Here is a 13,987-nt window from a genome sequence, read left to right on the forward strand (position 1 = left end):
TGTCTAATCTAGTTGTATGGCCTGTTATCTAATCTAGTTGTATGGCCTGTTGTCTAATCTAGTTGTATGGCCTGTTGTCTAATCTAGTTGTATTGCCTGTTGTCTAATCTAGCTGTATGGCCTGTTGTATAATCTAGCTGTATGGCATGTTGTTTAATCTAGTGCTGTTGTCTAATCTAGCTGTATTGCCTGTTGTCTAATCTAGTTGTATTGCCTGTTGTCTAATCTAGCTGTATGGCCTGTTGTATAATCTAGCTGTATGGCCTGTTGTCTAATCTAGCTGTATGGCCTGTTGTCTAATCTAGCTGTATGGCCTGTTGTCTAATCTAGTTGTATGGCCTGTTGTCTAATCTAGTTGTATGGCCTGTTGTCTAATCTAGTGGTGTTGTCTAATCTAGCTGTATTGCCTGTTGTCTAATCTAGTTGTATTGCCTGTTGTCTAATCTAGTTGTATTGCCTGTTGTCTAATCTAGCTGTATTGCCTGTTGTCTAATCTAGTTGTATGGCCTGTTGTCTAATCTAGTTGTATGGCCTGTTGTCTAATCTAGTTGTATGGCCTGTTGTCTAATCTAGTTGCATGGCCTGTTGTCTAATCTAGTTGTAGTGTCTGTTGTCTAATCTAGCTGTATGGCCTGTTGTCTAATCTAGCTGTATTGCCTGTTGTCTAATCTAGTTGTATGGCCTGTTGTTTAATCTAGTGGTGTTGTCTAATCTAGTTGTATGGCCTGTTGTCTAATCTAGTTGTATGGCCTGTTGTCTAATCTAGCTGTATTGCCAGTTGTCTAATCTAGCTGTATTGCCTGTTGTCTAATCTAGTTGTATGGCCTGTTGTCTAATCTAGTTGTATGGCCTGTTGTCTAATCTAGTTGTATGGCCTGTTGTCTAATCTAGCTGTATGGCCTGTTATCTAATCTAGTTGTATGGCCTGTTGTCTAATCTAGTGGTGTTGTCTAATCTAGTTGTATGGCCTGTTGTCTAATCTAGTTGTATGGCCTGTTGTCTAATCTAGTTGTATGGCCTGTTGTCTAATCTAGTGGTGTTGTCTAATCTAGTTGTATGGCCTGTTGTCTAATCTAGTTGTATGGCCTGTTGTCTAATCTAGCTGTATGGCCTGTTGTATAATCTAGCTGTATGGCCTGTTGTCTAATCTAGCTGTATGGCCTGTTGTCTAATCTAGTTGTATGGCCTGTTGTCTAATCTAGTGGTGTTGTCTAATCTAGTTGTATGGCCTGTTGTCTAATATAGTTGTATGGCCTGTTGTCTAATCTAGTTGTATGGCCTGTTATCTAATCTAGTTGTATGGCCTGTTGTCTAATCTAGTGGTGTTGTCTAATCTAGTTGTATGGCCTGTTGTCTAATCTAGCTGTATGGCCTGTTGTCTAATCTAGTTGTATGGCCTGTTGTCTAATCTAGTGGTGTTGTCTAATCTAGTTGTATGGCCTGTTGTCTAATCTAGTTGTATGGCCTGTTGTCTAATCTAGTTGTATGGCCTGTTGTCTAATCTAGTGGTGTTGTCTAATCTAGTTGTATGGCCTGTTGTCTAATCTAGTTGTATGGCCTGTTGTCTAATCTAGTTGTATGGCCTGTTGTCTAATCTAGTTGTATGGCCTGTTGTCTAATCTAGCTGTATGGCCTGTTGTCTAATCTAGTTGTATGGCCTGTTGTCTAATCTAGTTGTATGGCCTGTTGTCTAATCTAGCTGTATGGCCTGTTGTCTAATCTAGTTGTATGGCCTGTTGTCTAATCTAGCTGTATGGCCTGTTGTCTAATCTAGTTGTATGGCCTGTTGTCTAATCTAGTTGTATGGCCTGTTGTCTAATCTAGTTGTATGGCCTGTTGTCTAATCTAGCTGTATGGCCTGTTGTCTAATCTAGTTGTATTGCCAGTTGTCTAATCTAGCTGTATTGCCTGTTGTCTAATCTAGTTGTATGGCCTGTTGTCTAATCTAGTTGTATGGCCTGTTGTCTAATCTAGTTGTATGGCCTGTTGTCTAATCTAGTTGTATGGCCTGTTGTCTAATCTAGTTGTATGGCCTGTTGTCTAATCTAGTTGTATTGCCTGTTGTATAATCTAGTTGTATGGCCTGTTGTATAATCTAGTTGTATGGCCTGTTGTCTAATCTAGTTGTATGGCCTGTTGTCTAATCTAGTTGTATTGCCTGTTGTATAATCTAGTTGTATGGCCTGTTGTCTAATCTAGTTGTATGGCCTGTTGTCTAATCTAGTTGTATGGCCTGTTATCTAATCTAGTTGTATGGCCTGTTGTCTAATCTAGTGGTGTTGTCTAATCTAGTTGTATGGCCTGTTGTCTAATCTAGTGCTGTTGTCTAATCTAGCTGTATGGCCTGTTGTCTAATCTAGTTGTATGGTCTGTTGTATAATCTAGTTGTATGGCCTGTTGTCTAATCTAGCTGTATGGCCTGTTGTATAATCTAGTTGTATGGCCTGTTGTCTAATCTAGCTGTATGGCCTGTTGTCTAATCTAGCTGTATTGCCTGTTGTCTAATCTAGTTGTATGGCCTGTTGTTTAATCTAGTGGTGTTGTCTAATCTAGTTGTATGGCCTGTTGTCTAATCTAGTTGTATGGCCTGTTGTCTAATCTAGCTGTATTGCCAGTTGTCTAATCTAGCTGTATTGCCTGTTGTCTAATCTAGTTGTATGGCCTGTTGTCTAATCTAGTTGTATGGCCTGTTGTCTAATCTAGTTGTATGGCCTGTTGTCTAATCTAGCTGTATGGCCTGTTATCTAATCTAGTTGTATGGCCTGTTGTCTAATCTAGTGGTGTTGTCTAATCTAGTTGTATGGCCTGTTGTCTAATCTAGTTGTATGGCCTGTTGTCTAATCTAGTTGTATGGCCTGTTGTCTAATCTAGTGGTGTTGTCTAATCTAGTTGTATGGCCTGTTGTCTAATCTAGTTGTATGGCCTGTTGTCTAATCTAGCTGTATGGCCTGTTGTATAATCTAGCTGTATGGCCTGTTGTCTAATCTAGCTGTATGGCCTGTTGTCTAATCTAGTTGTATGGCCTGTTGTCTAATCTAGTGGTGTTGTCTAATCTAGTTGTATGGCCTGTTGTCTAATATAGTTGTATGGCCTGTTGTCTAATCTAGTTGTATGGCCTGTTATCTAATCTAGTTGTATGGCCTGTTGTCTAATCTAGTGGTGTTGTCTAATCTAGTTGTATGGCCTGTTGTCTAATCTAGCTGTATGGCCTGTTGTCTAATCTAGTTGTATGGCCTGTTGTCTAATCTAGTGGTGTTGTCTAATCTAGTTGTATGGCCTGTTGTCTAATCTAGTTGTATGGCCTGTTGTCTAATCTAGTTGTATGGCCTGTTGTCTAATCTAGTGGTGTTGTCTAATCTAGTTGTATGGCCTGTTGTCTAATCTAGTTGTATGGCCTGTTGTCTAATCTAGTTGTATGGCCTGTTGTCTAATCTAGTTGTATGGCCTGTTGTCTAATCTAGCTGTATGGCCTGTTGTCTAATCTAGTTGTATGGCCTGTTGTCTAATCTAGTTGTATGGCCTGTTGTCTAATCTAGCTGTATGGCCTGTTGTCTAATCTAGTTGTATGGCCTGTTGTCTAATCTAGCTGTATGGCCTGTTGTCTAATCTAGTTGTATGGCCTGTTGTCTAATCTAGTTGTATGGCCTGTTGTCTAATCTAGTTGTATGGCCTGTTGTCTAATCTAGCTGTATGGCCTGTTGTCTAATCTAGTTGTATTGCCAGTTGTCTAATCTAGCTGTATTGCCTGTTGTCTAATCTAGTTGTATGGCCTGTTGTCTAATCTAGTTGTATGGCCTGTTGTCTAATCTAGTTGTATGGCCTGTTGTCTAATCTAGTTGTATGGCCTGTTGTCTAATCTAGTTGTATGGCCTGTTGTCTAATCTAGTTGTATTGCCTGTTGTATAATCTAGTTGTATGGCCTGTTGTATAATCTAGTTGTATGGCCTGTTGTCTAATCTAGTTGTATGGCCTGTTGTCTAATCTAGTTGTATTGCCTGTTGTATAATCTAGTTGTATGGCCTGTTGTCTAATCTAGTTGTATGGCCTGTTGTCTAATCTAGTTGTATGGCCTGTTATCTAATCTAGTTGTATGGCCTGTTGTCTAATCTAGTGGTGTTGTCTAATCTAGTTGTATGGCCTGTTGTCTAATCTAGTGCTGTTGTCTAATCTAGCTGTATGGCCTGTTGTCTAATCTAGTTGTATGGTCTGTTGTATAATCTAGTTGTATGGCCTGTTGTCTAATCTAGCTGTATGGCCTGTTGTATAATCTAGTTGTATGGCCTGTTGTCTAATCTAGCTGTATGGCCTGTTGTCTAATCTAGCTGTATGGCCTGTTGTCTAATCTAGCTGTATGGCCTGTTGTCTAATCTAGTTGTATGGCCTGTTGTCTAATCTAGTTGTATGGCCTGTTGTCTAATCTAGCTGTATGGCCTGTTGTCTAATCTAGTTGTATGGCCTGTTGTATAATCTAGTTGTATGGCCTGTTGTCTAATCTAGTTGTATTGCCAGTTGTCTAATCTAGTTGTATGGCCTGTTGTCTAATCTAGTTGTATGGCCTGTTGTATAATCTAGTTGTATGGTCTGTTGTCTAATCTAGCTGTATGGCCTGTTGTCTAATCTAGCTGTATGGCCTGTTGTCTAATCTAGTTGTATGGCCTGTTGTCTAATCTAGTTGTATGGCCTGTTGTCTAATCTAGCTGTATGGCCTGTTGTCTAATCTAGTGGTGTTGTCTAATCTAGTTGTATGGCCTGTTGTCTAATCTAGTTGTATGGCCTGTTGTCTAATCTAGTGGTGTTGTCTAATCTAGTTGTATGGCCTGTTGTCTAATCTAGTTGTATGGCCTGTTGTCTAATCTAGTTGTATGGCCTGTTGTCTAATCTAGTGGTGTTGTCTAATCTAGTTGTATGGCCTGTTGTCTAATCTAGCTGTATGGCCTGTTGTCTAATCTAGTTGTATGGCCTGTTGTCTAATCTAGTGGTGTTGTCTAATCTAGTTGTATGGCCTGTTGTCTAATCTAGCTGTATGGCCTGTTGTCTAATCTAGTTGTATGGCCTGTTGTCTAATCTAGTTGTATGGCCTGTTGTCTAATCTAGTGGTGTTGTCTAATCTAGTTGTATGGCCTGTTGTCTAATCTAGTTGTATGGCCTGTTGTCTAATCTAGTTGTATTGCCTGTTGTCTAATCTAGCTGTATGGCCTGTTGTATAATCTAGTTGTATGGCCTGTTGTCTAATCTAGTTGTATTGCCTGTTGTCTAATCTAGTTGTATGGCCTGTTGTCTAATCTAGTTGTATGGCCTGTTGTCTAATCTAGCTGTATGGCCTGTTGTCTAATCTAGTTGTATGGCCTGTTGTCTAATCTAGTTGTATGGCCTGTTGTCTAATCTAGCTGTATGGCCTGTTGTCTAATCTAGTTGTATGGCCTGTTGTCTAATCTAGTTGTATTGCCTGTTGTCTAATCTAGCTGTATGGCCTGTTGTATAATCTAGCTGTATGGCCTGTTGTCTAATCTAGTGGTATGGCCTGTTGTCTAATCTAGTGGTGTTGTATAATCTAGTTGTATGGCCTGTTGTCTAATCTAGTTGTATGGCCTGTTGTCTAATCTAGTTGTATGGCCTGTTGTCTAATCTAGCTGTATGGCCTGTTGTCTAATCTAGTTGTATGGCCTGTTGTATAATCTAGTTGTATGGCCTGTTGTCTAATCTAGTTGTATTGCCAGTTGTCTAATCTAGTTGTATGGCCTGTTGTCTAATCTAGTTGTATGGCCTGTTGTATAATCTAGTTGTATGGTCTGTTGTCTAATCTAGCTGTATGGCCTGTTGTCTAATCTAGCTGTATGGCCTGTTGTCTAATCTAGTTGTATGGCCTGTTGTCTAATCTAGTTGTATGGCCTGTTGTCTAATCTAGCTGTATGGCCTGTTGTCTAATCTAGTGGTGTTGTCTAATCTAGTTGTATGGCCTGTTGTCTAATCTAGTTGTATGGCCTGTTGTCTAATCTAGTGGTGTTGTCTAATCTAGTTGTATGGCCTGTTGTCTAATCTAGTTGTATGGCCTGTTGTCTAATCTAGTTGTATGGCCTGTTGTCTAATCTAGTGGTGTTGTCTAATCTAGTTGTATGGCCTGTTGTCTAATCTAGCTGTATGGCCTGTTGTCTAATCTAGTTGTATGGCCTGTTGTCTAATCTAGTGGTGTTGTCTAATCTAGTTGTATGGCCTGTTGTCTAATCTAGCTGTATGGCCTGTTGTCTAATCTAGTTGTATGGCCTGTTGTCTAATCTAGTTGTATGGCCTGTTGTCTAATCTAGTGGTGTTGTCTAATCTAGTTGTATGGCCTGTTGTCTAATCTAGTTGTATGGCCTGTTGTCTAATCTAGTTGTATGGCCTGTTGTCTAATCTAGCTGTATGGCCTGTTGTCTAATCTAGTTGTATGGCCTGTTGTCTAATCTAGTTGTATTGCCTGTTGTCTAATCTAGTTGTATGGCCTGTTGTCTAATCTAGTTGTATGGCCTGTTGTCTAATCTAGCTGTATGGCCTGTTGTCTAATCTAGTTGTATGGCCTGTTGTCTAATCTAGTTGTATGGCCTGTTGTCTAATCTAGCTGTATGGCCTGTTGTCTAATCTAGTTGTATGGCCTGTTGTCTAATCTAGTTGTATTGCCTGTTGTCTAATCTAGCTGTATGGCCTGTTGTATAATCTAGCTGTATGGCCTGTTGTCTAATCTAGTGGTATGGCCTGTTGTCTAATCTAGTGGTGTTGTATAATCTAGTTGTATGGCCTGTTGTCTAATCTAGTTGTATGGCCTGTTGTCTAATCTAGCTGTATGGCCTGTTGTATAATCTAGTGGTGTTGTCTAATCTAGCTGTATTGCCTGTTGTCTAATGTAGTTGTATGGCCTGTTGTCTAATCTAGTGGTGTTGTCTAATCTAGTTGTATGGCCTGTTGTCTAATCTAGCTGTATGGCCTGTTGTATAATCTAGTGGTGCTGTCTAATCTAGTTGTATGGCCTGTTGTCTAATCTAGTTGTATTGCCTGTTGTCTAATCTAGCTGTATGGCCTGTTGTATAATCTAGTTGTATGGCCAGTTGTCTAATCTAGTTGTATGGCCTGTTGTCTAATCTAGTTGTATTGCCTGTTGTCTAATCTAGTTGTATGGCCTGTTGTCTAATCTAGCTGTATGGCCTGTTGTCTAATCTAGTTGTATGGCCTGTTGTCTAATCTAGTTGTATGGCCTGTTGTCTAATCTAGCTGTATGGCCTGTTGTCTAATCTAGTTGTATGGCCTGTTGTCTAATCTAGTTGTATTGCCTGTTGTCTAATCTAGCTGTATGGCCTGTTGTATAATCTAGTTGTATGGCCAGTTGTCTAATCTAGTTGTATGGCCTGTTGTCTAATCTAGTTGTATTGCCTGTTGTCTAATCTAGTTGTATGGCCTGTTGTCTAATCTAGCTGTATGGCCTGTTGTCTAATCTAGTTGTATGGCCTGTTGTCTAATCTAGTTGTATGGCCTGTTGTCTAATCTAGCTGTATGGCCTGTTGTATAATCTAGCTGTATGGCCTGTTGTCTAATCTAGTGGTATGGCCTGTTGTCTAATCTAGTGGTGTTGTATAATCTAGTTGTATGGCCTGTTGTCTAATCTAGTTGTATGGCCTGTTGTCTAATCTAGTTGTATGGCCTGTTGTCTAATCTAGTTGTATGGCCTGTTGTCTAATCTAGTTGTATGGCCTGTTGTCTAATCTAGTGGTGTTGTCTAATCTAGCTGTATTGCCTGTTGTCTAATCTAGTTGTATGGCCTGTTGTCTAATCTAGTTGTATGGCCTGTTGTCTAATCTAGTTGTATGGCCTGTTGTCTAATCTAGTGGTGTTGTCTAATCTAGTTGTATGGCCTGTTGTCTAATCTAGTTGTATGGCCTGTTGTCTAATCTAGTTGTATGGCCTGTTGTCTAATCTAGTTGTATGGCCTGTTGTCTAATCTAGTGGTGTTGTCTAATCTAGTTGTATGGCCTGTTGTCTAATCTAGTTGTATGGCCTGTTGTCTAATCTAGTTGTATGGCCTGTTGTCTAATCTAGCTGTATGGCCTGTTGTCTAATCTAGCTGTATGGCCTGTTGTCTAATCTAGTGGTGTTGTCTAATCTAGCTGTATGGCCTGTTGTCTAATCTAGTTGTATGGCCTGTTGTCTAATCTAGCTGTATGGCCTGTTGTCTAATCTAGTGGTGTTGTCTAATCTAGCTGTATGGCCTGTTGTCTAATCTAGTTGTATGGCCTGTTGTCTAATCTAGCTGTATGGCCTGTTGTCTAATCTAGTTGTATGGCCTGTTGTCTAATCTAGCTGTATGGCCTGTTGTCTAATCTAGTTGTATGGCCTGTTGTCTAATCTAGTTGTATGGCCTGTTGTCTAATCTAGTTGTATGGCCTGTTGTCTAATCTAGTTGTATTGCCTGTTGTCTAATCTAGTTGTATGGCCTGTTGTCTAATCTAGTTGTATTGCCTGTTGTATAATCTAGTTGTATGGCCTGTTGTCTAATCTAGCTGTATGGCCTGTTGTCTAATCTAGTTGTATGGCCTGTTGTCTAATCTAGCTGTATGGCCTGTTGTCTAATCTAGTTGTATGGCCTGTTGTCTAATCTAGTTGTATTGCCTGTTGTCTAATCTAGTTGTATGGCCTGTTGTCTAATCTAGCTGTATGGCCTGTTGTATAATCTAGCTGTATGGCCTGTTGTCTAATCTAGTGGTATGGCCTGTTGTCTAATCTAGTGGTGTTGTATAATCTAGTTGTATGGCCTGTTGTCTAATCTAGTTGTATGGCCTGTTGTCTAATCTAGTTGTATGGCCTGTTGTCTAATCTAGTTGTATGGCCTGTTGTCTAATCTAGTTGTATGGCCTGTTGTCTAATCTAGTGGTGTTGTCTAATCTAGTTGTATGGCCTGTTGTCTAATCTAGTTGTATGGCCTGTTGTCTAATCTAGTTGTATGGCCTGTTGTCTAATCTAGTTGTATGGCCTGTTGTCTAATCTAGTGGTGTTGTCTAATCTAGTTGTATGGCCTGTTGTCTAATCTAGTTGTATGGCCTGTTGTCTAATCTAGTTGTATGGCCTGTTGTCTAATCTAGCTGTATGGCCTGTTGTCTAATCTAGTGGTGTTGTCTAATCTAGCTGTATGGCCTGTTGTATAATCTAGTTGTATGGCCTGTTGTCTAATCTAGTTGTATGGCCTGTTGTCTAATCTAGTTGTATGGCCTGTTGTCTAATCTAGTGGTGTTGTCTAATCTAGCTGTATGGCCTGTTGTCTAATCTAGCTGTATGGCCTGTTGTCTAATCTAGTTGTATTGCCTGTTGTATAATCTAGTTGTATGGCCTGTTGTCTAATCTAGCTGTATGGCCTGTTGTCTAATCTAGCTGTATGGCCTGTTGTCTAATCTAGTGGTGTTGTCTAATCTAGCTGTATGGCCTGTTGTCTAATCTAGCTGTATGGCCTGTTGTCTAATCTAGTGGTGTTGTCTAATCTAGCTGTATTGCCTGTTGTCTAATCTAGCTGTATGGCCTGTTGTCTAATCTAGTGGTGTTGTCTAATCTAGTTGTATGGCCTGTTGTCTAATCTAGTTGTATTGCCTGTTGTATAATCTAGTTGTATGGCCTGTTGTCTAATCTAGCTGTATGGCCTGTTGTCTAATCTAGCTGTATGGCCTGTTGTCTAATCTAGTGGTGTTGTCTAATCTAGCTGTATGGCCTGTTGTATAATCTAGTTGTATGGCCTGTTGTCTAATCTAGTTGTATGGCCTGTTGTCTAATCTAGTTGTATGGCCTGTTGTCTAATCTAGTTGTATTGCCTGTTGTCTAATCTAGTTGTATGGCCTGTTGTCTAATCTAGCTGTATGGCCTGTTGTCTAATCTAGCTGTATGGCCTGTTGTCTAATCTAGTTGTATGGCCTGTTGTCTAATCTAGTTGTATGGCCTGTTGTCTAATCTAGCTGTATGGCCTGTTGTCTAATCTAGCTGTATGGCCTGTTGTCTAATCTAGTTGTATGGCCTGTTGTCTAATCTAGCGGTGTCGTCCAATTTAGCTCTATTATCTGTTGTTTAATCTAGTTGTAATGTCTGTTGTCTAATCTAGCGCTGTTGTTTAATCTAGCGCTGTCGTCTGTCTAATCTAGCGGTGTCGTCTGTCTAATCTAGCGGTGTCGTCTGTCTAATCTAATCTAGCGGTGTCGTCTGTCTAATCTAATCTAGCGGTGTCGTCTGTCTAATCTAATCTAGCGCTGTCGTCTGTCTAATCTAGCGGTGTCGTCTGTCTAATCTAATCTAGCGCTGTCGTCTGTCTAATCTAGCGGTGTCGTCTGTCTAATCTAATCTAGCGGTGTCGTCTGTCTAATCTAATCTAGCGCTGTCGTCTGTCTAATCTAGCGGTGTCGTCTGTCTAATCTAATCTAGCGGTGTCGTCTGTCTAATCTAATCTAGCGGTGTCTTCTGTCTAATCTAGCGGTGTCGTCTGTCTAATCTAATCTAGCGGTGTCGTCTGTCTAATCTAATCTAGCGGTGTCGTCTGTCTAATCTAGCGGTGTCGTCTGTCTAATCTAGCGGTGTCGTCTGTCTAGTCTAGCGGTGTCGTCTGTCTAGTCTAGCGGTGTCGTCTGTCTAATCTAGTGGTGTCGTCTGTCTAATCTAGCGGTGTCGTCTGTCTAATCTAGCGGTGTCGTCTGTCTAATCTAGCGGTGTCGTCTGTCTAATCTAGCGGTGTCGTCTGTCTAATCTAGCGGTGTCGTCTGTCTAATCTAGCGGTGTCGTCTGTCTAATCTAGCGGTGTCGTCTGTTGTGTTTCAGGACTACTGGAAGTGCTCGAAGTGTGAGGAGTTGAACCCTCCCCTGCCCCGTAACTGCAACCGCTGCTGGAAGCTAAGAAAGGACTGGTTTCCCCAGTCTGACAGCAACTCTGCTATCACCACCACCACCACCACCAACCTCAAACCTTCGTCCCCCAAGCTTTCCCCAGCCCCGACAGAGACAGACGAGACCGAGGCTGAAGGACTGGATGTCCCAGACGGGAAGAGAGCCCAGTCGCCCCTTCCCCTCCTCAAAGACTCCCAGGAATTGGTGTCCGTCTCTGGCCCCGATTCCAAAGAGTCAGCCTGCTCCTCCCAGCCCTCCACCTCTTCTTCTTCTTCCAGTGGTGTAGGCTCAGGCTCGTCCTCTAGCGCCCCCTTCAGCCAGGAAGTGATGGCACCAGACCTGGAGCGCTTCAACAGCCAGGAGGCTCACCTCCCCGCCAGCTGCCTGGAGCCCTGCGTCATCTGTCAGACCAGGCCCAAGAACGGCTGCATTGTACACGGACGCACCGGACACCTCATGGCCTGTTACACCTGCGCCAAGAAACTGAAGAAGAGGAACAAGCTGTGTCCAGTCTGCAGGGAGCCCATCCAGTCCGTCGTCTTCATTTATCTCAGCTGAGGACGGCTATCGGCTAGACTGGCTGGCATCCCAAATAGAAGTCTATTCCCTATGTAGTGCACTACTTTCAACCATGGCCCATAGGGCTCCGGTCAAAAGTAGTGCACTATATAGGGAATAGGGTGCCATTCTCTGGTCTAAAGTAGTGCACTACATAGGGAATAGGGTGCCGTTTAGGATGTAACCTATAGCTACACCCACTCCCTGATCCAAAACACCATACCTCAGAATTAATAAATGTGTATATATGTTTCATTGTTTATTTGGAAGTGGTTTTATTTCTGAACGGTCTAAGTGTCTTGACTCTACCAAGCAAGGTGCCAGTTGTTGATTTGTGATGGATTTATAGTGATAATAATCTCCTGATGTGTTCTATCTAGGGTTTCAAATGGATCAAATTCTGTTAGCAGTGATATATTCACTTTATTTTATTAGTTTGATTTGAATAAAGTATGTCTATCAAAATAACACTTATATATTGGGAACTATGGTCGTTTTTGTTGTTTTATTTTTCACCTAGTCTTCCCTCTATCCTGCACAGATGATTTTGATAATGATAGTCTTATAATTGGATCTATAATGATATGGGGTAAATCTATGTGAAAGTCAACGTTCACCGGCAGAAAGAGACATTTGTTGTTTGTTGTTGCAGAGGGGACTACTTTTCATTAAATCTCAGCAAACATGCCCTATTCCCTTTATAGTGCACTACTATTGACCAGGGCCCATGGGGTGCCATTTGGGCTGCACGCTTAACACTGAAGCGCTGCTACTTTCTCAAGTCTCAACCCGGGCAAGCCAACTGACTGAAGTTAAACATTTAAGGCTGTCGTTATGCCGTTGGAGCGCTGAAGAGACCTTTGAATGATATTAAAATCAGGTTTTGATTTGTGTGGGCTGACGTGTTTTTGGTTTGACGTGTTTCGGCGCACAATTGGCCCAGCGTCGTCCGGGTTTGGCCAGGGGTAGGCCGTCATTGTAAATAAGAATTTGTTCTTGTTAAATAAAGGTTAAATAACGAATGTGGTAATTTGCTCTTATGCTAATGATCTAACTTTTTACCTTTGTGTAAAGCGTTATTCCATTAACAATGTGTGATCTACATTACATATACACAAAAGTATGTGGACACTTTCACATTTGTGGATTCGGCCATTTCAGCCACACCCGTTGCTGACAGGTGTATACAAATCGAGCACACCGCCATGCAATCTCCATAAAAACAAACTTTGGCAGTAGAATGGCCTTACTGAAGAGCTCCGCGACTTTCAACGTGGCACCGTCACAGGATGCCACCTTTCCAACAAGTCAGTTCGCCATGCTAGAGCTGGCCTTGTCAACTGTAAGTGCTGTTATTGTGGAGTGGAAATGTCTAGGAGCAACAACGGCTCAGCCGCGAAGTGGTAGGCCACACAAGCTCACAGAACGGGACCGCCGAGTGCTGAAGCGCGTAGCGAGTAAAAATCGTCTGTCCTCGGTTGCATCACTCACTACCGAGTTCCAAACTGCCTCTGGAAGCAGCGTCAGAACAAGAACTGTTCGTCGGGAGTCTTCATGAAATGGGTTTCCATGGCCGAGCAGCCGCACACAAGCCTAAGATCACCAATGCCAAGCATCGCCTGGAGTGGTGTAAAGCTCGCCGCCATTGGACTCTGGAGCAGTGGAAACGCGTTCTCTGGAGTGATGAATCACGCTTCACCATCTGGCAGTCCGACGGACGAATCTGGGTTTGGCGGATGCCAGGAAAACGCTACCTGCCCACCTTGCAGAGTGCCTACTGTAAAGTTTGGTGGAGGAGGAATAATGGTCGGGGGCTGTTTTTCATGGTTCGGGCTAGGCCCCTTAGTTCCAGTGAAGGGAAATTGTAACGCTACGGCATACAATTACATTCTAGACGATTCTGTGCTTCTAACTTTGTGGCAACAGTTTGGGGAAGGCCCTTTCCTGTTTCAGCATGACAATGCCCCCGTGCACAAAGCGAGGTCCATACAGAAATGGTTTGTCGAGGTCGGTGTGGAAGAACTTGACTGGCCTGCACAGAGCCCTGACCTCAACCCCATCTAACACCTTTGGGATGATTTGGAACGCCGACTGTGAGCCAGGCCTAATCGCCCAACATCAGTGCCCGACCTCACTAATGCTTGTGGCTGAATGAAAACAAGTCCCCACAGCAATGTTCCAACATCTAGTGGAAAGTCTTCCCAGAAGAGTGGAGGCTGTTATAGCAGCAAAGGGGGGACCAACTCCATATTAATGCCATGATTATAGAATGAGATGTTCGACAAGCAGGTATCAACATACTTTTCATCGTTGTGCCAAAATGTCAATGTGTGACATTAGGTCTAAATTATTTCCATGTGTATTTCCAGAAATAGAGGTGAATAAACTTAGGCCAAACTTTGTTTATTGTATTTATTCAAATACCATTTAAACATTTAAAACTCTTATTCCATTTTCTTCATTTCACATAGGTCAAATCTGTGACATCAATTTCCCATTCAGTGTAATGGAGTTCAGTGTAATGGAGTTCAGTGTCATGGAGTTCAGCGTC

At 42.0% G+C, this 13,987-nt stretch overlaps 1 protein-coding gene across 1 annotated transcript in view; it reads left to right on the plus strand.

Annotated features, from left to right (window-relative positions):
* The window catches only part of LOC311125065 (E3 ubiquitin-protein ligase Mdm2-like), a 66,973-nt gene extending 54,515 nt beyond the window's left edge, over positions 1 to 12,458 (plus strand). Inside the window, exon 10 of the mRNA XM_084199138.1 lies at positions 10,813 to 12,458. Coding sequence (XP_084055264.1) covers positions 10,813 to 11,436 — 624 coding nt within the window. The 3' untranslated portion in view covers positions 11,437 to 12,458. The remainder of the gene's footprint in view (positions 1 to 10,812) is intronic.
* Positions 12,459 to 13,987: the final 1,529 nt, after the last annotated feature.

The sequence above is a fragment of the Coregonus lavaretus genome (assembly GCF_964263955.1).
Source record: "Coregonus lavaretus genome assembly, contig: HAP1_SCAFFOLD_875, whole genome shotgun sequence".
Lineage (NCBI taxonomy): Eukaryota > Metazoa > Chordata > Actinopteri > Salmoniformes > Salmonidae > Coregonus > Coregonus lavaretus.